Here is a 24,386-nt window from a genome sequence, read left to right as displayed (position 1 = left end):
TGTTTTGTGTGTGTGATTTGTGTTTTTTAAACCCAAGCATTATCTAGGTGTGGTGATTCAGGGTCAGCAGATGTCAGCAAGTAAAAGGCACTTGCCACCAAGCCTGCCAGCCTGAGGTCAGTCTCTGCTCTATCAGCCCTGTTGATGGGAGCAGAGAACCAGCTCCTGTAAATTGTTCTCTAGCCTCCATGATGAGCATGCACATGCGCACAAAGTAAATGTATGTCATTTTTATGATTCAGACGACAGCATGAATCCTATGATGACTATTGAGATCCTCCAAAATGGACTCCATGATGCCATTTAAGTAGTGGCTAATAGGACTGGAAACATAAACGTATTGAAGTTGTAAGACCCCTGAAAGTAGGTCTAGGAGACCCTAGCATGGCGCTGCATAGCCCAGCAAAGAAAGACCTTTGAATATCTGATCTTCCTGCCTCTCCCTGCCAAGTCCTAGGATCGGGATCAAAGCTGTCCTCCACCAAGTCTGCCCTAAGACTGGGATGTTTAAAATTGAAGATTTTGACTGTTGAAACCACTGCCGTCGCTCTGGTGACATTGTCCACGGTGCTCTGAAGCTTCTCTGTGTCGACTTCACACAGGCTTCTGTCTGCTGACTCTATCTTAAACACTGCGCAGTCTGCCAGCAGGAATTATGACTGCACTGTATGTGTGCACTGCTAAATTATAACCACAAGCCCACACATCTCCAGAATCCCTGACTGTCACACTCGGGGTGATTCACGGCTGAGCCCCTGTCCTCCCCATCAGTATTCTCATGCCATTTGTCCATTTCCCTTATCTGGCTGACAAATGGAAGCACACAGAACCCTCCTCTGGTAGAGAGAGAGAGAACCAACTCCACAGAGTTGTCCTTTGCCATCCATATGTACTTTGTGGCATGTACATGCCCCCACATACATACATACACAGTAGTATTAAATATAATTTCAAATGAAGATGATGCCAGATATGGTGAAATGGCCTTTAATCTCAGCACTTGGAAGGCAGGGACAGACTGATCTCTGTGAGCTTAAGGCCAGCCTGGTCTACAGGGAGAACCCGTCTCAAAAAAACAATAGATAGCCAGGCAGTGGTGGCACACACCTTTAATCTCAGCACTCAGGAGACAGAGGCAGGCTGATCTCTGTGAGTTTGAGGCCAGCCTGGTCTACAAGAGCTAGTTCCAGGGGTTGGAGAGATGGCTCAATGGTTAAGAACACTGGCTGCTCTTCCAGAGGTCCTGAGTTTAATTCCCAGCAACCACATGGTGGCTCACAGCCATCTGTAATGAGATCTGGCACCCTCCTCTGGCATGTGGGCATACATGGAGGTAGAATATTGTATACATAATAAATAAATCTTTAATTTAAAAAAAAAAAGCCAGTTCCAGGACAGCCAGGGCTACTACACAGAGAAACCTTGTCTCGAAAAAAAAAGAAAAAAGAAAGAAAAGAAAAATTACGAAGTGGTGGTGGCACACGCCTTTAATCCCAACACTTGGCAGAAGCTGGTGGATCTCTTGAGTTCAAGGCCAGCCTGATCTACGGAGTGGAGTTCCACCCTAGACAGCCAGGACTACACAGAAAAACTGTGTCTCAAAAAACAAAGCAAAAAAGATTGACATTTTTGTAATTCCTAAGTATACAGTTTACTGGCACTATGTCCATTAACTATTGTGTAGCTATCCATAAACGCAAGCTCTGGAATTTTTCTTATCCCTGCATTGAAAGTCTGTACTATTTAATGCTACTTTTCCCTTCTTGACCCCAACCCCAGGTAACATGTCTGCTTTCTCTTTGTATGTCTGCTCTAATGTGCCTTTCACAGCTGGAGCCACAGTGTTTGCCCTTTCGTGATTGGTTTACTTCACTTTCCCTGTGCCCAGGCTCATCCATGTGTCAGAGTCCCCCTTTCGAAGGCCAAGTCTTATGGACATTGGTTCTCTTATTTCTTGTCATTCAGTTGCATCCACCCTTTTGTTGCTGTAAAAGGTGCCGCTGTGAACATGGGTGCCCAGATCCCTGTCCGAATCCCATTTTTATTTGGTTGGGTTTTGCAGTTTTATTTATATGGGTACTTATTTATTCAGCAGGGTTCGGTGTTTATCCCAGGGCCTCGTGCATTTGAGGCAAACCCTCCAGTGCTGAGCTGCATCACAAGTGTCTGGTTCTGTCTTTTGGACACGCACCTACAAATGGGCTTGCAATTTTGGCTTTGATTTTTTTGCTTGCTGTATCAGGCTGCTGCAAGTGGGCCCTGTCCTGTCTAGATGATGCCTCCAAGAGCATCCAGTGCTGTACACTCACTCTCCAGCCAGAGGCCTGGCCCAGGAGGGTAACACACCCACCAAGGGATGATGTAGCCAGGGTGATCAGTTGTCCACAAATAGCCAGAGTGAGCGCAGGCCTTGAATGGATCCTAGCACTGCAAAATCAACAGCCCTACCCACCCTTTTAAAATAACTGCCTAAATGTTTCCTGTAATGTTTCTTGATGACGGGCTCTTGAAAAGTTCTTTCACAGAAGCTGACCCTTGGTAGACTTGCTGTTTGGGCATGGTTCTGGTAACACTGCTGGAAGGCTCTCTGGACTGGGAAAACGTTACTTTCTATTAGCTGTCTGACAGCTGGGTCTATCTCTTCATGAAATCTTGGAGGTTGTATAGATACAGTTCACTGGTTTACTTTACATGACCTTTTCTAGGTCTGCAAGTCTGCAAGCTAAAGGGAAATGTATTAATGTTTAAAAATACGTGCTTAAAAAATTAATAAAATTGGCAGCTGGGCGGTGGTAGCACACGCCTTTAATCCCAGCACTCGGGAGGCAGAGGCAGGCGGATCTCTGTGAGTTCAAGACCAGCCTGGTCTACAGAGCTAGTTCCAGGACAGGCTCCAAAGCCACAGAGAAACCCTGTCTCGAAAAACCAAAAAAAGGGGCTGGAGAGATGGCTCAGTGGTTAAGAGCATTGCCTGCTCTTCCAAAGGTCCTGAATTCAATTCCCGGCAACCACATGGTGGCTCACAACCATCTGGAATGAGGTCTGGTGCCCTCTTCTGGCCTGCAGACATACACGCAGACAGAATATTGTATATATAATTAATAAAAAAATAAATAAATAGTTTTTTAAAAAAAGAAAAACAAAAAAAAAAGAGCTAGGACAGGCTCCAAAGCTACAGAGACACCTTGTCTCGAAAAAAAATTAATAAAATTATTAATCTCAGCACTCAGAAGGCAGGAGCAAGCGAATCTCTGTGAGTTCAAAGCCAACCTGGTCTACAGAGTGAGTTCTGGGACAGCCAGGGACACACAGAGAAACCCTGTCTCAAATAAACAAAAACAAAAAAAAGTTTGCCAACAAGTAGGAAGCAAAAAAGGTGCCAAACTTTACTTGTGTGCTGTGGCCGTAAAAGGGCAGATAGTGTAACTACATAGTAAAATAGCCAAGCATCGCTGAGGGAAAGCGGGACAAGGGGTTAATCTGCAAACTAATTAATGAGACCTTCCCCAAGTACAAGCAACTAACAGGCAAAACTGAGAGCCGCTAACACTGAAAAACAGGAGCCAATATGAATAAATGCTTCTCAGGGTTGGCTTAGTGTACCTCCTTCCTTTTTGTTGGTGTGTGTGTGTGTGTGTGTGTGTGTGTGTGATGTGTACAAGAGCTCAGAGGACAACCTGTCTTTGTCTTTCACTCTGTTTCAGACAGAATCTCTCTTCCACTGCACACAGCAGACTGGTTTCTGGAGCTTTTTCTGTTTCCTCTCCCCAGTCTCTCTGTATGAGTACGACAGATGCTCTCACCCAACTTTATTTGGGTTCTGGGAAATTCGAACTGAGGTCCTCATACTTGTGTGGCAACCACTTTTACCTACTGAGCCATCTTCCCAGCCCTGATTTTGTCTTTTAAGACAGGTTCTCACTATGTCTCCCAAACCACCCTCGAACTCATGATCCTTCTACCTCAGTCTCCTGAGTGCTGGGACATTTCTTGGGCTTTAAACAATCCATCTCTCACTCCGAAATGCCTCATCCATTTTGATCCTTGGCAGGAGTTGGCAGGAGATGAGTACCTGCTGTGTTAGATTTATTCTGTCCCCTGTGTTTCAGACAGTATAACAAACTGCGGAACCTCCTGAAGGATGCTCGCCATGACTGCGTTCTCTTTGCTAACGAGTTCCAGCAGCACTGTTACCTGCCCCGGGAAAAGGGGGAGGCCATGGAGAAGTGGCAGACCAGGTGCGCATCAGGTCACAACCCCCTTCGTTGGAACCCATTCTATCTCCTCGTCTGTGGCTCTTCAGGCCTGCTCTGTACTACGCCAGAGCACAGCAGCAGCTGTTCTAGGACCGTGGCTAGTGCTGGGGTGTTGGTGTTTCAGATGGGTCATTTGAATACGTAACGGTTAAGTTGTTAAAATCGGGATTGAGGAGATGAAGGTACCCAGCCTGAAATGGCCTAGACTCAAGGGCTGGAGTGTCCTACTAGTGGTGTAGAAGGCTTAACCTTGATGTCTTAAGATAAAAAGATGACTTGCTCAATTTAACGTCCTGGGCCAGTCTCACTAAATGGAAATTGTCCCAGAAAATGCAGTGACTTAGTTTAGGTCTGCCCAGAACTTCAGAGTGAAGCAAGCACTTGGGTGTGGGGTGTTTGCAAATAGTGGTTCCCCACAGCAGGAGCGAGTGATGGCGGGAAGATGGGGGCTGTGAAGCTGATGTGGGAAAAGGAGGCTAAGTCAGTCCTGCTGGGACCTTGGAGAGACCCTGAAGAGTACCTCGCAAAGTGGCCCACATGCAAGAGCCCAGGCACCTTAGGTAATTGCCCCCTAGGTGCTAACTCCAAGGTTCCTTGGGGTGGAGTGTACCTGCCTACAGCCCTCAGAGAGGGATGCACACACCTGCAGAAAAGGACCTTCCACGACTGGGCACTTCCCTGGGAACACACTACAGTCCTGAACCTAGTTCTCCAGGCCCAGACTCCAGCTCTTGGGGGAAGATTCCAGGTATATCATGTGGTTTTCTTTCAGGTCTTACTAGCTTACCAGCTTTAGCTGCTTGCAGCTGGTTTTTCTCTTAGCTGGAGACTGTTGCTCATCTCTCATAGAGTTGCTGGTCATTTCGCATGTGCCCCATAGCTCAGCCTCCAATTAGAACGTGTTACAAAGTGACAGTCTGGGCTTTCTAAACAAAAGCAGGAACTGAAAATAGTTGCTATGGGGCTGAACATCTAGGAAGAAGAGATGGGAGGTGCTTTCTGATTCCTTGATAACAGAGGGCCGGGCCCACCCCCAGTTATCTAGATACCCAGGAAGTATTTGTTGTGTGAAGAAAGAACAAAAGAATTATTAGATGGATGGATGGATGGACGGATGGACGGACTGGTGGACGGATGGATGATTAGCTATATAGACACAGGGTGGCAGATAGGAACCAAGTATGACATTCTGAACAGCAGCTGTGTTTATGCTTCGGATGTTCACCATCCTTTGCTGTCCCAGGAGCATATACAACTCAGCTGTTTGGTACTATCACCACTGCGGGGACAGGATGCCCATCGTTATGGTGACAGAAGATGAAGAGGCCATTCAGCAGTATGGAAGTGAGACAGAAGGCGTGTTTGTAATTTCTTTCAAGGTATTTCCAGTGGCGCATGCGCAACACGTTGTTCACTTAGTTTGGGTTTTTTGTTTGCTTATTTGGTTTGGTTTTGGGTTTTGTTTTTTTTTTGTTTTTGTTGTTGTTTTTTGAGACAAGGTTTGATTGTGTAGCCCCAACTATCCTAGAACTCACTCTGTAAACCAGGCTGGCCTCGAATTCAAGAAATCCACCTGCCTCTGCCTCCTGAGTGCTGAGGTTAAAGGTGTGTGCCACCACTGCCTAGCTACTCATTCAGTTCTTAACAGTGCCTGTAAGGCTGCAGCCTAGATTCTTGGGCAACACAGATAAGAGAAAGTAGACTTCATAGTAATTCCAGTACCGGGGTAGGTTGCCAATTCTGAGGCAGGAGCTCACCGAAAGTCTGAGTCCAGGCTGGGCTGCAGAGTGAGAGCCCGTCTCATAAAAAACGGAAAGGGAAATAGAAGGAAGACTTCCTCAAGCACCAGGCATGCATGTGGTACATATGCATACAGATAAGTAAAACACTCATGCCCATAAAATAAATAAATCTTTAAAAAGAGAGAGAGAGAGAGAGAGAGAGAGAGAGAGAGAGAGAGAGAGAGAGAGAGAGAGAGAGAGAGAGAGAGATGACTCATAGCATTATTGGTAATCAGGTGGCCTTGACTTTTGCAAATTCTACCAGCTGAGCCACATCCCTAGCCCCTTAAAGCCAGTCTTGTATGTCAGCGACCCCTCACTTTTCCCCACTGGAATTATGCATGAAGAAGAGCAGGGGCACTCGGAGCCGAGCTGCGGCATTACTTATGTGCGGGCTCTCGGGTCACAGTCGTCGTTTTATCAGTGCCAGTTGCTTCGGGCTGTCATAGCAACACCTTCTTCCTGTCTCTTAAGCACCTTCTAGGAGATTGGCCGGCGGTTAATCTCTCCATAGATGGCAGGTCTCTCCTGTCTGTCCGGTTGGCCAATCAAATCTACTGGCTGATTGCATTTTCTGATGCAAAAACCAAGATGCAGCCTCCATTATCCCTGTCAGCTTAGAGAACGTCCAGTTCCAATTTTAAATTGTAGATTCCATAAGGGTTCCCATGTGCATGTATTGCTAAAGATTTGCCAATAGAATTTTCTTGACTGCGCTATAAAAATGTGTTCTGGAGTGCCAGAGAATTCCAGGGGCGCTAGATATTAATGGCAGTGTCACTTGCTTTTTCTGTGGTAATACATCATGTCTTGTTCCTGCAGAGGACAGTTGACTAAAATTACATTTTTCTACTTTTTTGAGAATTACTTTTCTTTGTAGTCCAGTAGTACAGGATAGTTTTATTTTGTAGAGCAGTTCTTGAGCAAACTGTGAGCAAGGGCCCGTAGAGGTGAGTGATAGCAGAGAAAGAGAGAAGAGGGTCAGCTTCAGGCGAGAGGAGAACAGGATTCTCTCTGGGGACTTGACGTTGGATGCGAAGAACCAAGGTGATCAATTCTTCGTGAAGAGGTTGTTTCCTGACAAAATGGGGTGTTAGGTGGCACACGGGCACAGGGTTGCCGTGCTGACGCTGGTGTGAACAGAACTTTTAAGAGGAAGAAGGGAGACCTGCCCGCCCAGCCTTCTCGCCATGTCTTCTCACAAGACTTTCAGAATCAAGCGATTCCTGGCTAAGAAACAAAGGCAAAATCGTCCTATTCCTCAGTGGATTCGGATGAAAACTGGCAACAAAATCAGGTACAACTCCAAGAGAAGACACTGGAGGAGAACGAAGCTGAGTCTGTAAGGAGTCAACAATGAATGGCAAAACAATTAATGATGAATCGTGATCCTTGATGAGTGTTACAAGATGAAGTTCAACATTTTCAATCTGGAGACTTAATCATGTTTAAGTTGGGAGTGGTTTCTCCAGTAATAAAATGTAGAACCTTTTGGAAAAAAAAAAAAAAAAGAGGAAGAAGGGAAGAAAGGAAGCTGTCCGAACAGGATTGAAATTAATAGGAGGAGTGCTGGCTTCCACAGAAAGATGTTTTCTTTCCTTTATAATTGGAGAAAAGAGAATGTATCTTAGCCTTAAATTAAGTTGAAATCACATGTAAGAAGATAAGAATACATAATAGAAGATTTTCCTATCTGTTCTTTATAGACCATCATGTTCAGAAGTGAGATACATAGAGAAAAAAATTGATGTGTGTTTGTATGTTGTGTGTTCAGTGTATGTCAGGTGCATACATGGAGACCAGAGGAGGACACTGAATGTCTTGCTCCTACCTTATTCCCTGGGGATAATTTCTCTACTGACCCTGAAGCTAGGCCTTGGCCAGCAAGCCTCAGCAATCCTCCTGTCTCAGAGTCCTCACGCCCTCAGCACAGGGTTACAGTGGGAATTTTCATGTGGGAGCTGGGATTTGAAGTCAGGTCTTCAGGCAGATGTTCTTATCTTCTTAGCCCACTTGGTCCTGTAGTAGTGCTGGAATGAAGACTCAGCATCTGGCCATGTTTCTCTGTGCCTTTACCAAATACAGAATTACTTGGACAACTTCTGGCCGGATTTAAAGGCTGCCCATGAGCTCTGCGACTCCATCCTGCAGTCTCGCCGGGAAAGGGAGAGCGAAAGTCAGGAAACCCATGGGAAGGAGTACCCAGAACACCTTCCCCTGGAAGTGCTGGAGGCAGGCATCAAATCCGGACGCTACATCCAGGTGAGGGTGGCAGTGAAGGGCAGGTGTCAGTACAACCAGCATTTTTTTTTTCTCTTCTTAGCTTGCCTTCCACTCCAGGGCTCTGAGTTCAATGCCTGTCGCAAGATGGGCTTGAGTAAGCAGAGCTGCCCAGTTCATTTTTTCCCTAGTCCTTAACTGTCTAGTTCTAAGCTGCCCAAGTGTCACACAGGGTGGGGGTAGCCTTCTGTCACTGGGAAAGAAATACAGTTTTGAATGCGGGTGTGGACGTGGCAGCAGCAACATCGCATCTGTGAGTTTGTCTTCCCTCCTTTGCCACTCTCCTGCCCCTCAAAGGAGGCCTCAGGTGCTATCGGGGCTTGGGGAAGGGTTCCTGTTATGCCATGTGGCTGTGTGTGGTCTTGTGTGTCCCCCATTGTCAAGATTTAGAGCTAAGGATTTTGTCTGTCTTTCTTTCTTTTTTTTGGGGGGGGGGGATTTTTTTTTTTTTTTTCGAGACAGGGTTTCTCTGTGGTTTTGGAGCCTGTCCTGGAACTAGCTCTTGTAGACCAGCTGGTCTCGAACTCACAGAGATCTGCCTGCCTCTGCCTCCCGAGTGCTGGGATTAAAGGCGTGCGCCACCACCGCCCGGCTCTTTCTTTCTTTTTTCCTCCAGACAGGATTTCTCTGTGTAATAGCCCTGTCTCCTGGAACTCTTTTTGTAGACCAGGCGCCTCGAACTCACAGAGATCTACCTGTCTCTGCCTTCCAAATGCTGGGATCAAAGGCATGCACCACCACTGCCTGGCACAGATTCTGCACATCTAGCAGGCTACTCAGAAGTCTGTTTGGGGCCAAAGGTTGAGTGTGCCGGGCTGAAGTCCCTGCCGTAGTGTAAGGAGCGTGTCCTGCCCTTGGTGCAGCTGCAGAGTAGTTCAAGTCAGCAGTGTATTCTCTTAAGAAAAGGCACTCTAGCGTGAAGACAGGGACCACAGTCTGCTAAGAAATATTTAGATATTTTTGTAACTTTTTGAAAACTGGGTCAAGAAAGAACTTTGTTCACACTGATTTTTGCTTACAATTCTAGGGAATTCTGAACGTCAACAAGCACAGAGCTCAGATAGAAGCTTTTGTTCGCCTACAAGGAGCCAGCAGTAAGGACTCAGGTTCGGTACCAACCACAACATTTCCATGCTGCTTTTTAAATTCTGACATTATATGGTAAAGAAAGCAAGTTGAGGTGTCGTGCAGCCTTATGTATATTGGCATTTGTGGATTTTAGGGGTTTCCCCCTTAGGTTTATTTTGTCCACAATTTGGGGGGGGGCAGTTAGTGCTAGGAATTGAACCTAGGACTTTGCTTGTGCTATTTGTCTATCATTTCTGTCTTTATTTTTTAATTCTTTTTTTAAAAAAAAAAATACACTGGGAATGATGGCATGTGCCTTTAATTCCTGCACCTGCGAGGCAGAGACAGGGTCTCAAAGAGTTTAAGGAGAGTCTGATCTACAGAAAGAGTTCCAGGACAGCCAGCACTATGGAGAAAGACCCTGTCTCAAAAACATAAAAAGATGAAGATAGTTTAATGATCCTGTAGTGCTGTGCCTATCCCCAGATGCAGGTGACACTGCACGGCCGTCACCGCAGACGCTGCAGACCCTGTGTTTTCACACGGTTGTCACCCGCTATAGCTACGATCTTGCTGTGCTGTGGATTTTAAATTATTCCTCCTAGGCAGCCACAGCCCTGACTTCTGGTTTGTTGCGGTATGCTTAAGCTGCCATTCAGGGGAAGGAAGCAGCCTCTCTGAGGTCCCACTGCTAACCTGTGGGGCTCAGCCTGCAGCCCAGGCTGTGTTGTGAGAACTCCTCTGCACTGCCCCTGTGTGCTCTCCTGTGGTCACGTTTCAGGCAGATTGGGGGAAACAAAGCATGAAAGGAAGAAGAAACCTTGACGGTGAAAATGGGAGGCTGAGTGACAGCGGCTCCCAGGGCCTTTGTTCCTCAGCCCCTCTTCAGGTCTGCATCCCATGTGTGCACTTTATATGCACACTGACCACTCTCTTGTCTACACAGTACCGTGAAAGAATTGAGCATAAATCCAGTGTAAGCTCAGTTACATGCAGGAGAGTAATACCTACTTTGAAAGGTGATGGGATAGAGAAGGATTCAAAACAAAATAGCAGAAGAAGGGTGAAGAGTGATCGTTATACATTATGTACCTGAGTGAGACTGTCAACAAATTTAAAAACTTTTCAAAGAAACTGATGAAGGGGGGCTTGCATAAACACATCATCCAGTGTGCCACGGGAGTAGTCTTAGTTTACCCCGAACCTTCAGAACACAAGAAGTTTAAGCCAAACATGGTGCCACCTATAACCCCAGAGCTCAGTAGATTGAGACAGAAGGGTCACAAGTCTGTGGCCAACCTGGTCTACACAGAAAGAAAGAAGCTGTTTGACATTCCCTTTAGAAGGAAGAAATTTGTTTTGGAGTGTGTGTGTGTGTGTGTGTGTGTGTGCGTGCGTGCGCGCTTGTGCGCGCACTTAAGGTAACAGAACTAACTGAATAGAGATTTTATATATATATATATATATATATATATATATATATGAAGGTTTTGTTAGATTGGCTTACACACATAGTCCAGGTAATCCAACAATATCTGACTCACTCTGGAGAGCCTAAGAATCCAGTAGCTGCTCCTTCCATGAGCTGGTCATCTCAGCAGTCCTGATCTGGCACTGAAGGCCTGGAGGATTCCTGGAGAGCCAATGGTCATCTGTCTGAATTGGAAAGCTGAATAAGTTAGTTCTAACCCCAGTGAAAGATGCTGCAACAAGATAGTTGGACTTGCCATCAAGGGTGGAGGTAGCAGGCAAAAGCAAATTCATGTCCTTTTATCTGGGCTACCATCAGAAGGCACAACCACATTTAGGATGGGTCTTTCTGCTTCAAATAATCTGATCAAGAAAATCCTTCATGGGAGTATCCCACTGCTTATGTTATGGTTGATTTCAGAAGTAGTCGTGTTGAAAACCAAGCTTACAAGAGAAAGAAGTATAGGCAAAGTTTCCTGTCCCAACTGCCCAGTCCTAAATAAACACAGAGAAACTTACATTAATTACAAACGCTTGGCCAGTAGCTCAGGCTTATTACTAACTAGCTCTTACAACTTAAATTAACCCATTTTTATTAATCTACATCCTGCCATTTGACTCATGGCTTTACCTGTCCTCCAGCGTGTACTGTTCCCTCTGTGGCTGACTGATGTCTCCTCGACTCATCCCTCCTTCCTATCATTCTTAGTTTGGCTTTCTCACCTAACTTTCTGCCCAGCTACCAGCCTGTCAGCTTTTTATTAACCAATGAGAGTAATACATATTCACAGTGTATGGAAGGATTATTCCACTGCAGAGAGGTGTATGCCTGGGTATACAGGTGCACTTACCATTTTGTGCACTTATGGAGGTTGATGTTAAGTATCTTCCTGTGTCATTTCCTACTTTTGTTTGTGTGCATATATGTGTGTTTGTGTGTATGTGTATGTATGGGTGTGTAAGTGTACCTCTGGCTTTATGTGAGTACTGGTGTTCAGAATTCAGATTATTATACTTATAAGGCAGGCTGGACCATCTTCCTAGCCTCCTCCACCTGATTTTTTGAGACAGGGGATCTCACTGAAAGTGAAGTTTGCTCCTTTGGCTAGACAGACTGGCCAGTGAGCTCCCAAATTCTCCTGTCTCCAGCCCACTAAGTGCAAGGGTTGCAGACATGCACCACTACACCTGGCTTTTTACATGGTCACTGGAGATCCAAACTCAGACCCTCGTGCTTGTATGGTGAGCACTTCCCCCACTGAGCCGCCTCTCCAGCCCCAGCAGTGTCTGCTCAGGCTTGAGATGCGGTCCATCTGAAATGTCTCCTGGTGTGGCAACCGTTGGCTCACAGCTTCTCTGTGCTGCACAGACCTGCTCAGCGACATCCTCATCCATGGCACAAAGGCTCGGAACCGCTCCATCCATGGAGATGTGGTGGTGGTGGAGCTGCTCCCCAAAAATGAGTGGAAAGGAAGAACTGCTGCCCTGAGTGAGAACGACAGTGAAGACAAAGCCTCGGGCGAATCCCCAAGTGAGCCCATGCCCACAGGTGAGCCCACCCGGAAGTATAATCCTGCCTGATTTTGTTTGTTTGAAACTTGTATGTGTTCATTAGTATACTGTGATGTTTTGATATAGGTATACACTGTTGAGTGGCTAAATCCAGCTAATTAGCATACAGATTACCTCATATACCATGGTTTTAAAAGTAATCTTTTATTTATTTTTATGTGTAGGAGTGTTTTGCCTATGCATGTATGTCTGTGATTGTTTGGTGCCCACTGAGGCTAGAATAGGGTATTTGGATGCCCTGGAATTGGAATTATAAATGTTTGTGAGCCACCATGTGGGTACTGGGAATTAAACCCAGATCCTATGGAAGAACAGTTAGTACTGTTAACCACTGAGCATTCTCTCCAGCCCCTAAACATTGTCTTTTTATGTATATGATGTGCATGTGTGTTCATGCTCATGAGTGCTGGTGTGCATGCTAGGGCATGCATGTAAAAGTCAGAGAACAGCTTCTGGTATTGGTTCTGCTACTGCCTGTTGAAGAAGACTACCTGGCTTTACTTGAGTTCTGGGGATTCGAACTCAGGCCCTCATACTTGTGTGGCAGTGATTTTATTCACTGAGCCATCTCTGTAGCCACTACATCCTCCTTGTGTATGTGTGGTGAGAACAACTTACAAACTACTTTTAGTGACTTGTAAGAACGTGAAGCATGCGAGAAAATAAGACATGATCTCTACATTATCAGCGTCCCCTCTCTGCAATCTGTTTTGCTGTGGTTGTTGTTTTTAATGCTGGGGACTGAACCTAGGACCTGAGACATGCTGAACATGTGTTCCCCCACTGAGCCACCCTCAATTCCTCCACAGGTTTATTTACTAGTTTGGCTTCTTTTGTTTGTTTGTTTGTTGTTTAGTTTTTCAAGATAGGGTTTCTCTGTGTGGCCCTGCCTGTCCTAAAACTCACTCTGTATCATGCTGGCCTTGAACTCAGAGATTCCCCAGCCTCTGCCTCCCAAGTTCTGGGATTAAATGTGTGTACAGGGTCTGGCATAGCCCATGCTGGGCTCAGACTCTTTGACAGCCTTGATGCTCCTGTCTCCCCCATACCATAGCACGAGGGTTATAACTATACAGCACGGTATATGGCCCCCTGCAGGTTTATTTTAACTTGTACAGTACCCGCAGAAACAAAAAGCCCCGCTGGGCATTGTGTGATTTCCAGCCACTGCCTCAGTTGGGATGATGGGTTTTTTCCTCCACGCTCACTTGTCTTGCTTTCCGCAGGGTCTCACAGGCTTGCAGTCTGGCTCTCCTCTCCCTCTCCTCTAAATCTGCTCGTGTCTGATTCCCAGGGCCCTCCTGCCCAAATACAGGTCACTTCCTTGTGCTCATTGTCACAGCATGTGAACAGCTCGTGGGTGTGATGCTCTCTGAACTTCAGGAAACCCAAGCTCCCTCACCCTCTGCCCTTCTGGCCGCCTATCTCAGCTTCTCTGCTGTCCTTCTCTTCTTCCAGCTTTCTGGGTGTGCAGTGCTCTGCTGGGGACTTCCTGTTCCATGCACTCTCTAGGCTGTTCCGTCTTTGACCTTGTGTCTCCAGCCACTTTCTTTACCTCTGGTTGCCTTTATGGCATCTTCCCCTGAATGTCCAATGGGCATCTCAGCCTAAAGATGCCTCCTAAGCCTCCTGACTTCTGCCCCAAGCCTGCTTCCCCTGCAGCGGTCCTCATCCACTTAGCTGAAAGCTCGTTCTGAGAGTTGGACCATCCAAAAGACTGGAACTGCCCTAGACTTATTTTTTCACACATCCACAGATCCTGTCGGCTCTAACTGTGACACATGGCCTGAATCCAGAGACTTCCCAGGCTTGCCCCACACCTCTGTAGGGTCAGGCCTCACTCAGGTGCCCTGTGGCAAGATCATCACCTCACCCCCTCTGTCCTCCCCGCAGCACTTTCAAAAGGGAGTTACCTGGCACATGGCTCATTTAGCAAGGTGCATGCAGTGAGGAGGACCTGAGTCTGTTCCTGAAACTCACGTTTGTAAAATAATCAGAGTACTGGGGAGGTGGAGACAAGAGGACTTCTGGGACTTCTTGGCCAGTCAGCTTGGCCAATGAGAGACTTCATCTCAAAAGTCCAGGTCATTAGTTCCCAAAGAATGGCATCTGAACACAAACACATAAACACACACACATACAAGGGAAAATTGTACTTGTAGCTACTGTGGTTATGTTTCCCTGGCTTCAGTGCTATGTAGTAGATTTAGGATGTGTATCCTTTGCTGTGTCCACTAGACCAAGTGAGTGCAGGTGTTGAGAGAACACAGGCGACCATGGAAGCACAAAACAGGGGCAAGGGTTAAAGACAAGTGTTTCCAGTCATGGTGGCACACATCTTTAACCCCAGCACTGGGAGGCAGAGGCAGGTGGATCTCTGTGAGTTTAAGGTCAGCCTGGTCTACATAGTGAGTTCCAGGACAGCCAGGGCTACATAGAGAGAACTACTACACCCAGCTGACAATTTTTTTTTTTTTTGGTTTTTCGAGACAGGGTTTCTCTGTGGTTTTGGAGCCTGTCCTGGAACTAGCTCTTGTAGACCAGGCTGGTCTCGAACTCGCAGAGATCCGCCTGCCTCTGCCTCCCGAGTGCTGGGATTAAAGGCATGCACCACCACTGCCCGGCCCAGCTGACAATTTTTTAAGAGCTGTTTTTTTTTTTAAAAATGTATGTTCTGAGCAGTGGTTGTGCACGCCTTTAATTCAAGCACTCAGGAGGCAGAGGCAGGTGGATCTCTGTGAGTTCAAAGCCAGGCTGATCTAGTTCCAGGACATCTAGGCCTGTTACACAGAGAAACCCTATCTCAGGGGTGAAAAAAAATTCACATTCAAAGTGCTAAGAAGACAGGTCTCCAAACTCATCTGGGCCGCGTGAATGAGCTTGAGATCAGGAGCAGCGCATTTCTTGTTCACTTCTGTGCTGCTGCGCTCACAGCCCAGAGAGGAGGTAACCAACCAGTCCGTGCTTTGCTGTTTTGTCTCCCTGAAGGTCGAGTGGTGGGCATCCTTCAAAAGAACTGGAGAGATTATGTGGTGACATTTCCATCCAAAGAAGAGGTCCAGTCTCAGGGCAAAAATGCTCAGAAGATCCTAGTCACACCCTGGGATTACAGAATCCCCAAAATCCGCATTAGCACCCAGCAGGCCGAGGCCCTCCAGGTAGGTGCAGCTGCACTTCTCTTCTGCCTCTGTCTTCGCTGGCTTTTGAGCAGCTCCGGGAAGCATTGTAACTCCTTTGAATAAGAGGAAATAAATTATTGATGGTATCTGGCACTCTTAAGATACTGTTTTTAAACATTCTAAATATATAAGAACCATCCGTTAAGTAGTCCATGGTTAATAAATGAAGGCCAGAGAGAAGTTGTCCTAGAAAGAGCTGTGTAGGACACGCTGAGAGAACATACATTATCCTGCTGTCCAACCCCGAAACTTTCGATACATGCAGTCTGCCAACACTAACAAGCTTCCTTCCAGGGAAAGATCCAGATATATGATCCGAGTGTCCTGCAGGGATGATATAGTATGACTTCAGAGATCGATTATCCATACAGGACTGGAGTGCCAGAGAGCGGGCAGATACTAACTTTTACTTGGGGCAGAGAGCAGAGGCAATTCCTGACTTCACTGCCTAGTATTTGGCAGTTTGTAAATGAGACTAAAGTAGAATGTCCCCAGCCCTTTCCTGGTCATTGTGCCTTTGCCTCTGGAAGCTTTCTGCAGACTCTCAGCCCAGGTACGATGATGGCACTTTGCATTCTAGGGTGTCTGGAGTCTGGGCAGTAGAGAGGTCCAGCTTACACTGGTACCATCTTTCCTGCCAAGGAGCATCTTAAGACTAAAAAGAAATTAGAGAGTAATTCCCACACTAGAAAGTGAGACTGTTGTTTTATTTATTTTTTTAAGATTTATTTTATTTTTATTTACATGTGTGTAGGTGTGCCCACAACAAGCCAGAAAGTGGGTGTCAGGTCTCCTGGCACTGGAGTTATAGGGATTGTGAGCTGCCTAATGTGAGTGCTGGAAACCAAACCCAGGTCCTCTGGCAGAAGTGCTCATAATCACTGAGCCATCTCCCCAGTTCCCAAGACTATTGTCTTAAAACTTAATTAGAACCCTACATTATTGGGTTGTACCCCTTGTGTTTCAAGTGTTAACTAAAATGTATTAGTTAACTGAAATGTCCCAGTTGTCTGAAGGAGAGAGGTAATGTCTCCCTTCAAAGCATTGGCCAAGCATTTGTATACCATCTGGCCATTCGGAAGAGTGGCAAGAAAAAACAGAAAGCAAAAATAAGCTACTGCAAGCCACTGTTCCCAAATTAGCCTGCCTTTGGTACTCTGTTTATCTGGTTAGTTTTGTTGCTTCACATTGACCCACTTAACTCTAGCTTTGGTTCGCATTGTATCTTTTTTCCCTTTGTATAGGACTTCAGGGTGGTTGTGAGAATTGACTCCTGGGAGACAACATCAGTGTATCCAAATGGACACTTCGTGCGTGTTTTAGGGCGAATCGGTGATCTGGAAGGGGAGATTGCAACCATCCTGGTAGAAAACAGTATTTCTGTTGTTCCCTTCTCAGAAGCCCAGGTCAGATTTCTCTTAGATCTTTGGTCCAGAGACATACGTTTCTTTCAGCTTTTGTTGCTGTTTTATCATGAAGAAAGAAAAACCTTTTGTGTTTGTGTGTGTAAATTTAATTGTGTGTGCAATATGGAGGCCAAAGGTCAACGTCTAGCATCTTCATTAACCATGCGCCCCTTATTTTATTTTTATTTATGTATGCATGTGTCTGTGTGTATCCATATGTGTAGCCCAAACAGGATATTGGATCCCTTGGAACTGGCTGTTGTAAGCTGACATGGGTGCTGGGAATCAAACTTGGGTCCTCTGGAAAAGCAGCAAATGCTCTTAACTGCTGAACTATCTTTCCAGCCCTTCCAACTCATTGTTTGAGACAGAATCTCTCACTGAATATGGAACTCACTAAATCAGTGAGGCTGGGAGCCATGAAGCTCCAGAGAGCTTCCTGGCTCCACCTCCTCAGCATAGGGATGATTACAGGTGTGCTTCATCCACACCCAGAGCTGGGAATCCAAAATTGGGGTCTCGTGTTTGTGTGGTAAGCCTTCACTCACTAAGTCATCTCCCCATCCCTGAAAAACAACTTTATACTATATGACAACCAACTGTCTAAAGCCACAGATAATTAGGAACAAAATCTCACTCATCCCAATTCTATACCTGGGCCAAACTTAAAGTCAGCTCCAAGTATAGACTAAATTTCCTACAGCCCCACTGCGCTCAGAATTTTATATTTTTCAGCTGTGCTTTTTTTTTTTTTTTTTTTTTTCTTCGAGACAGGGTTTCTCTGAGGCTTTGGAGCCTGTCCTGGAACTAGCTCTGTAGACCAGGCTGGTCTCGAACTCACAGAGATCCACCTGCCTCTGCCTCCCAAGTACTGGGATTAAAGGCATGCGCCACCATTGCCCGGCTCACCTGTGCTTAAAATGATATGTCAGGGGCTGGGGAGATGGCTCAGTGGTTAAGAGCATTGCCTGCTCTTCCAAAGGTCCTGAGTTCAATTCCCAGCAACCACATGGTGGCTCACAACCATCTGTAATGGGGTCTGGTGCCCTCTTCTGGCCTGCAGACATATACACAAACAGAATTTTATATACATAATAAGTAAATAAATAAATTTAAAAAAATGATATGTCAGGGTCTTGTAGTCAATGTCCATTTCCAAACTTATGCACCACTATCACCCCCCCCTTCTCCTCTTCTTCCTTCTCATCCTCTTTTCCTGCTCCTTCTCTTCTTCTACCTCATTTTTTTTTTATTTTTTTTGAGACAAAGTCATGCTATGTAGCCATAGCTGGACTGGAATTCCCAGAGATGTACCCGCCTCTGCCTACAGAGTGCTGGGTTTAAAGGCATGCACCACCACACCCACTCTATGTAGCTTCTTTACAGACCCAGCTGAGCTCTGCCTGCGAGTGTTACAGCTCTGAAGGACAAGGTATCCTGACTGGTCGGGAAGTCAGGCTTTACCTAAAGCTGGGGTGCAGTGTGAGATGGTCTCCCTGCAGGACGGAGCAATCCTGCTCCTCTCTTAGAGAAAGTCATCACAGCTGACCTCTGCTCGGTTCCCCTGAGGGAACGGCCTAGCAGAGCTACCTGTTTCCTCTTCTGCTCTACTCAGCTCCCGCCCAAGATGTTACTTCTTCTGCTTCACTCTGCTAAAGGGGAAAAGCTCTGGCAACACTTTTTCTGCTCCATTCCCAAGGGAGTTTCCCAGCAAATGTAACTGTTTAGAAGAAACAGTTTTTTGTTTTGTTTTGTTTTTCTGTTCATTCCCCTTAAGGGAACATCTCAGCAAAGGTTCTGCTCTGTGCCAGCAAAAGATCTTCACTCAAAATTCTTTTAAGAAAGAGATTTCTTTAGGAAAGAGGAGTCCAGAAGAGTGGCTGCTTCTGCCAGAGTGGGCTAGGACAGCTAGCCACTGAACATGCAGAGGGGCTTATATAGGGCTTCTTAGTGGCAGTTTTCCCAGGGAGATTTTCTGCTCAGGGGTTGGTTGGTTTCATTGGTCAGTTGGTCAGGGGCAGAGTCGGCTCTGGTTTCAGGGCCAAATTGTGTTTCTTTTGCGGGTCCTTTTTAGCCTTTTGGCTCTAGTTTTAGGGCCTGGGAGTGTTTCTTTCACTGGCTCTGGTTCTACAGCTAAAGTATTTCTTTGGCTCTAGTTTCAGGGTCAGGGTGTGTTCTTAGGTTCTGGGTTCAGGGCTAAAGTGTTTCTTTCACTAGCTCAGGTCTCAGGGCCAGGGTGAATTTCTTTCACCAGCTCTGGTTTAGGGCCAGTGTGAGTTTCTTAGGTTAGCCCTTTTTCTTTACACTGGACCCACCAGAGCTGGATGGATCAAAAAATCAGGCTCATTATGAAATGTTTTTTGAAACCTTTACAGAAAACAAAAGTCCAATGAACATAAAATACCAGTGATTTCATCACTTTCTGGTCTTTCACAGTCTCAGAAATCTCCCTTATTCTCTTGTGGCCATATCCATTGTGCACACTTATATTCTATTCTGCCTTCTTCACTTAAAATTGTTTCTATATATTGACATAGCCTACTTATTTTTAGTAGTTAAGACAATTACCAAAATTAATTTACCCTACTTTGCTTAAACATTCCTCAATTGTTGGACATTGGTAGTGTTTAATTTTTCAGTATTAGGGGAAAATGTTACTTGAAACATTTTTTTTAAATCAGTGTTGCCTTTTTTACTCTTTTTTTTATCATCCCCATGGAATATAATCCTTAAAGTTAAATTACCAAGTCAAAGGGCATAAAAAATTTAAATAGGTTTATTATATATTGGCAGATAGTTTTCCAGAAAAACATTGCCCCGGTGTAAATTACCATCCACAGTGGATGGGTGTGCTTGTTTACATTATAGCTTCTGACATAACAGGGGCTACAATAAGAAAATATTTTAACTATTTTACATTATTAAATTTAGACTATGATTAAATTTTTATGTTTAACATTAGTTTCTGGAAGTTATTTGTTGACTTGCTTGGCACCTCTTAGTGAAATGTTGGAATAAAATTAAGTTTGAATTAGATTTCACAGGACTAGAATTCTCTCTCCTGTAGCCTACTTAGCTACAAATTGATGACTTAAACAGGTGATCATAGAGGGAAAATGCCCCAGATTAGTCTTGTTTAAATTATCTTTAAGGAATAAGCTTTTATTTCAGGGAGGGGGGCGTGGAGATTTTTGTCTCTTCAGGGTCTGACTGAAGAGCTCAGCTCTGTGCAGACCCAGGCTGCTGTGGAAGCAGGATGCACTGTCACATCTGTGCAGACCCAGGCTGCTGTGGAAGCAGGATGCACTGTCATATCTGTGCAGACCCAGGCTGCTGTGGAAGCAGGATGCATTGTCACATCCTGTCACCTATTCGCTGGCCCAGGGACAGCTCCCAGCAGGCCGCGAGTCCTCCAGTGCCCGACGCTTGGGAGGCACCTGATGAACAGTTATAATCAAAAGAAGACAAATAAGACAGGGAAGATGCCCAGTCAGTAAAGTGCTTCCTATGCAGTCATGAGGATCTGAGTTCCAACCCAGACCCACATAAAAACTGGGCCTGGTGACATATGCTTGTAAGAGACCCTTAGGGTTTGATGACCAGCCAGTCCGGCATAATGGGAGCATTCCAGGTTTGTGAATAATCACTCTATCTCAAGAAACAAGGTAGACAGAATCTTCATGAATGTCTGGTGCCCAAAGAAGTCAGAGAGGACATTGGAACCCCAGGGATTGGGTTTATAGACAGTTGTGAGCTGTCACATGGGTGCTGAGTATTGAGCCTGGGTCCTCTGGAGGAGCAGCCAGTGCTCTTAACCACTGAGCCCTCCAAGAGAGTGGGGATTTTTTTATTTATTTATTATGTATTAGTGTTCTGGGCACCAGATCTCATTATAGATGGATGTGAGCCACCATGTGGTTGCTGGGAATTGAACTCAGGACCTCTGGAACAGTAGTCAATTCTCTTAACCTCTGAGCCATCTCTCCAGCCCAAGGGAGTGGGTTTTTAGAGAACCTCATAATGCATGGATTTCTGAATGCTTGGTCTCTGGTGCAGATGTGTGAGATGCCAGTGAACACACCAGAAAACCCTTGGAAGGTGAGCCCCAAAGAAGAAAGAGAGCGGAAGGACCTGAGGAACAGCCACCTTGTGTTCAGTATCGACCCCAAGGGTTGTGAAGATGTGGATGACACACTCTCGGTCAGAACCTTAGCCAATGGCAACCTGGAGCTCGGGGTCCATATCGCCGACGTCACACACTTTGTGACCCCCAACTCTTATATTGATGTCGAAGCTAGAACGAGGTAACTTGTTGGAAGCCAGCAGTGTGCTGTGTGTTTGTCTCTGTGCGAGTTTCAGATGGCCAAGACCTCCTGTTTGGACGGACAGTAGTGAAAATCTCTTCTGGACTTTCCTGAAGTACCGCCCTTCAGGAAAATAGTACCTTGATCAGTTTGTGTCCTTTCTTGACCTTTTTACCTATCACTTCCTCTTAACTTAAAATGAGCACATTTTCACACGTCATACGGTCTGTACAGTCGCTAGGTCATTATGCTCATTTTCTCATACAACCAAGATTCATGTCACTTTTACTTTCTACATCACTGGAAGAATACTCAGCCAAAGCAATGTGACTTGGTCAAGTGGGCACACGGGAACTATTTAATTAGGCAGGCGCTGTGCTTTCTGAGGAGCAGTAGCCCCAGGGGAATCCAGCCCCGATCTTGGCTGTTTACCTCCTGCAGCCCACAGTCTCAGCAGTGCTGCAGCTGCTGAAGGTCAGTTACCCGCACTGTCATTCCAGGGCCACCACTTACTACCTAGCAGACCGCCGCTACGACATGCTGCCCTCCATCCTCAGCGCGGATCTCTGTTCCCTCCTGGGAGGCGTTGACAGGTGAGTCTGATCGTCACCTTCAGAGCTGTTTCTTCTTGGCCTTCCAGTGTGCTCTCCTTAGCACTCCACACCTACCCGCTGCTCCTGCCCCCTCTCTGGGCTGCCTGCCTCCCGCTTCCCTTCCACATATGGCTTCCGGGAGCTTTATTTTTCCAGCCTCCTCCTTTCTTTCTGCTCTCCTGATGCTAGTTTTCTGAAGCAGACCACCGGCTGAGGAGAATGCGGAGCACTCTCTAGTAGATGCTGCTCTTCAGAAGGCACCTGAGCTTAGGGAGTTTGCGTTTATCAGTGAATGCATAGTTAGATAGTTTAGAAGTAGTTTAAAGTTCCAAAGGATGGAATAAAGGGCCCTTCCTATTATTTTTCTTAGGTATTGATCGCTTATATATTTTTCTATATTTAATGCATACAAATATAGATGTGTGATTTTTATTTTTAAGATTTATTTATTTATTATATATACAGTGTTCTGCCTGCATGTATGCCTGCATGCTAGAAAAGGCACCAGCTCATATTATAGACAATTGTGAGCCACCATGTGGTTGCTGGGAATTAAACTCAGGTCCTCTAGAAGAGTAGCCAGTGCTCTTAACCTCTGAGCCATCTCTCCAGCCCCCATAATTTTTATTTTTTATAAAAATACTAGCATACCTTCAATATAAAGAGTAGACTCTCATTCTAAACTGCTTCTGTTTCTAACATATATATATTTCTAACAAGTATTTGTATATATATGTGTGTGTATGTAGAAGAGAACATGTGTGTGTGGTATTTATATATAATTTATACACACCTGCTATTCAGCATGTAAAATTTTATTCCACCTCCCCTTTTTTTGAGAGAGAGTATCAGGCAGGCATCTTGTTCTTAAACTGATCGGGAAGCCAAGGATGACCTTCTGATCCTCCTGCCTCCACCTGTATACCAACATGCCTGGTTTGTGCAGCCCTGGGGATCCAGCCCAGAACTTTGTGCAAGCTAAGCAAAGCACTCTAGCAACTGAGCTACATCCACAACCCTTCAGTACCTTTTTTAAAAGATTTATTTAAGCCAGGCAGTGGTGGCACACACCTTTAATCCCAGCACTTGGGACCAAGGCCAGCCAGAGCTATACAGGGAGATCCTATCTCAAAAAAAAAAAAAAAACGAAAAAAAATTGTTTATTTTTATTTTATGTGTCTTGAGTGTTATGCCTGCATGTATGTACGGGCACCATCCATGTGTATAGTGTTTGCAGAAGCCAGAAGAGGACATCAGATCCCCGGGAACTGAAGTCACAGACAGTTGTGAACCACCATGTGACTCACACTTCTGGGGATTAAACCTCCAGAAGAGCCAGTGCTCTTCACCCTGAGACATGAGACATCTCACCATCACTAGTTCTCTCTCGTTAAGTATTAACTATATCTGAAGGAGAAACTCTGAGAAGCAGAACTTATGCCAAGGTGCATGTAATCAGATTGCCCTCTACAGAGGTTACAGCCTCTGTTTTCACAGCAGTGCATGCAAAAGCTTGTTTTCCCACAGCCTGACCCATACACTATACTGTACTCTTTCCTCTAAGTTAGTCTGCTAGATAGTAGGATCTTAATTTTAATTTTATTTTCTACTATGTGTGAAGTTAAACATTTTTGTTAAGGGTTATTTATGTATTCTTTCCTGTGAACTACTTCATATTCCTTATGCATTTTCATTTAGGTTTGTGATTTATTACTGATTCATGAAGACTCTTTACATATTAGGAAAATTAGCCCCTTTAAAATGTATGCATTATAAATATATAGGCTTCTTTAATAAAATGTTTTGGTGGCAGAATAGTTCTTTGCTAAATGAGCTTTTTGCTAATTAACCTATCATGAAGATGGATTCCGAGCTCCCTGTCCTCTGGTCGGATTTAAAGGCTTTGCTCTAACTTCCCGAGGCACTAAACAGACCTGACTCAATCAGTGGCAGGCTATTCTACTCAAAATGGAGAACTGTGAGGTTCTCCATTATTGTGCTTGAAGTCATTTCAGAGTTGAGAGTTAGCAGAACCCAGTCTGACTTTGTTGTTGTCATAGGGTCTCACTGTGTACCCTTGACTGGTCTGGACCGAGTAAGCCAGGCTAGCCTCAGACTCACACACCTCTGTCTTCCTTTGCTTCCCAAGTGCTGGGGTTAAAGGAGTGTATCACCACGCCCAGCCTGACTTTGTTTTTTGGTTTTTTGAGACAGGGTTCCTTTGTGTTGCTCTGACTGTCCTTGAACTCCCTCAGTAGACCAGGCTGGCCTCACAGAGATCCACTTGCCTCTGCCTCCTAAATGCTGGGATTAGAAGAGTACACCACCATCACCCAGCCTGACTTTGTTTTTAATGTTAAAGTGTGTGTGTAACTATATGCATACATACAGAGAAAGAGAAAGAGAGAGAGAGAGAGAGAGAGAGAGAGAGAGAGAGAGAGAGAGAGAGAGAGAGAGTGTGTGTGTGTGTGTGTGTG

General features: G+C 45.4%; 2 protein-coding genes across 2 annotated transcripts in view; both read left to right on the top strand.

The window, feature by feature from the left end:
- The window catches only part of Dis3l (DIS3 like exosome 3'-5' exoribonuclease), a 38,227-nt gene that overhangs the window by 7,848 nt on the left and 5,993 nt on the right, over positions 1-24,386 (top strand). Inside the window, exons 3-11 of the mRNA XM_050151781.1 lie at positions 4,110-4,238; positions 5,500-5,635; positions 8,123-8,299; positions 9,345-9,423; positions 12,225-12,404; positions 15,416-15,585; positions 16,851-17,012; positions 21,069-21,316; positions 21,817-21,909. Of these exons, the coding sequence (XP_050007738.1) occupies positions 4,110-4,238; positions 5,500-5,635; positions 8,123-8,299; positions 9,345-9,423; positions 12,225-12,404; positions 15,416-15,585; positions 16,851-17,012; positions 21,069-21,316; positions 21,817-21,909 (1,374 nt within the window). The remainder of the gene's footprint in view (positions 1-4,109; positions 4,239-5,499; positions 5,636-8,122; positions 8,300-9,344; positions 9,424-12,224; positions 12,405-15,415; positions 15,586-16,850; positions 17,013-21,068; positions 21,317-21,816; positions 21,910-24,386) is intronic.
- Positions 5,720-8,112, top strand: LOC126507502 (60S ribosomal protein L39-like). Its single transcript, XM_050152005.1, has one exon. It carries the CDS (start codon positions 7,228-7,230, stop codon positions 7,381-7,383), a length of 156 nt encoding a protein of 51 aa, XP_050007962.1. The 5' UTR covers positions 5,720-7,227; the 3' UTR covers positions 7,384-8,112.

This window comes from Alexandromys fortis, unplaced genomic scaffold (assembly GCF_014885135.2).
Source record: "Alexandromys fortis isolate MF-2015 unplaced genomic scaffold, M_Fortis_MF-2015_v1.1 scaffold_70, whole genome shotgun sequence".
In the NCBI taxonomy this organism is placed as follows: Eukaryota; Metazoa; Chordata; class Mammalia; order Rodentia; family Cricetidae; genus Alexandromys; species Alexandromys fortis.
The sequence above is the reverse complement of the archived record's forward strand: the minus strand, read 5'-3'. Positions and strand labels throughout refer to the sequence as shown.

What these genes read in the sequence shown, in the direction of transcription:
- LOC126507502 (XM_050152005.1), top strand. Translation starts at nt 7,228, where the DNA reads ATGTCTTCTCACAAGACTTTCAGAATCAAGCGATTCCTGGCTAAGAAA.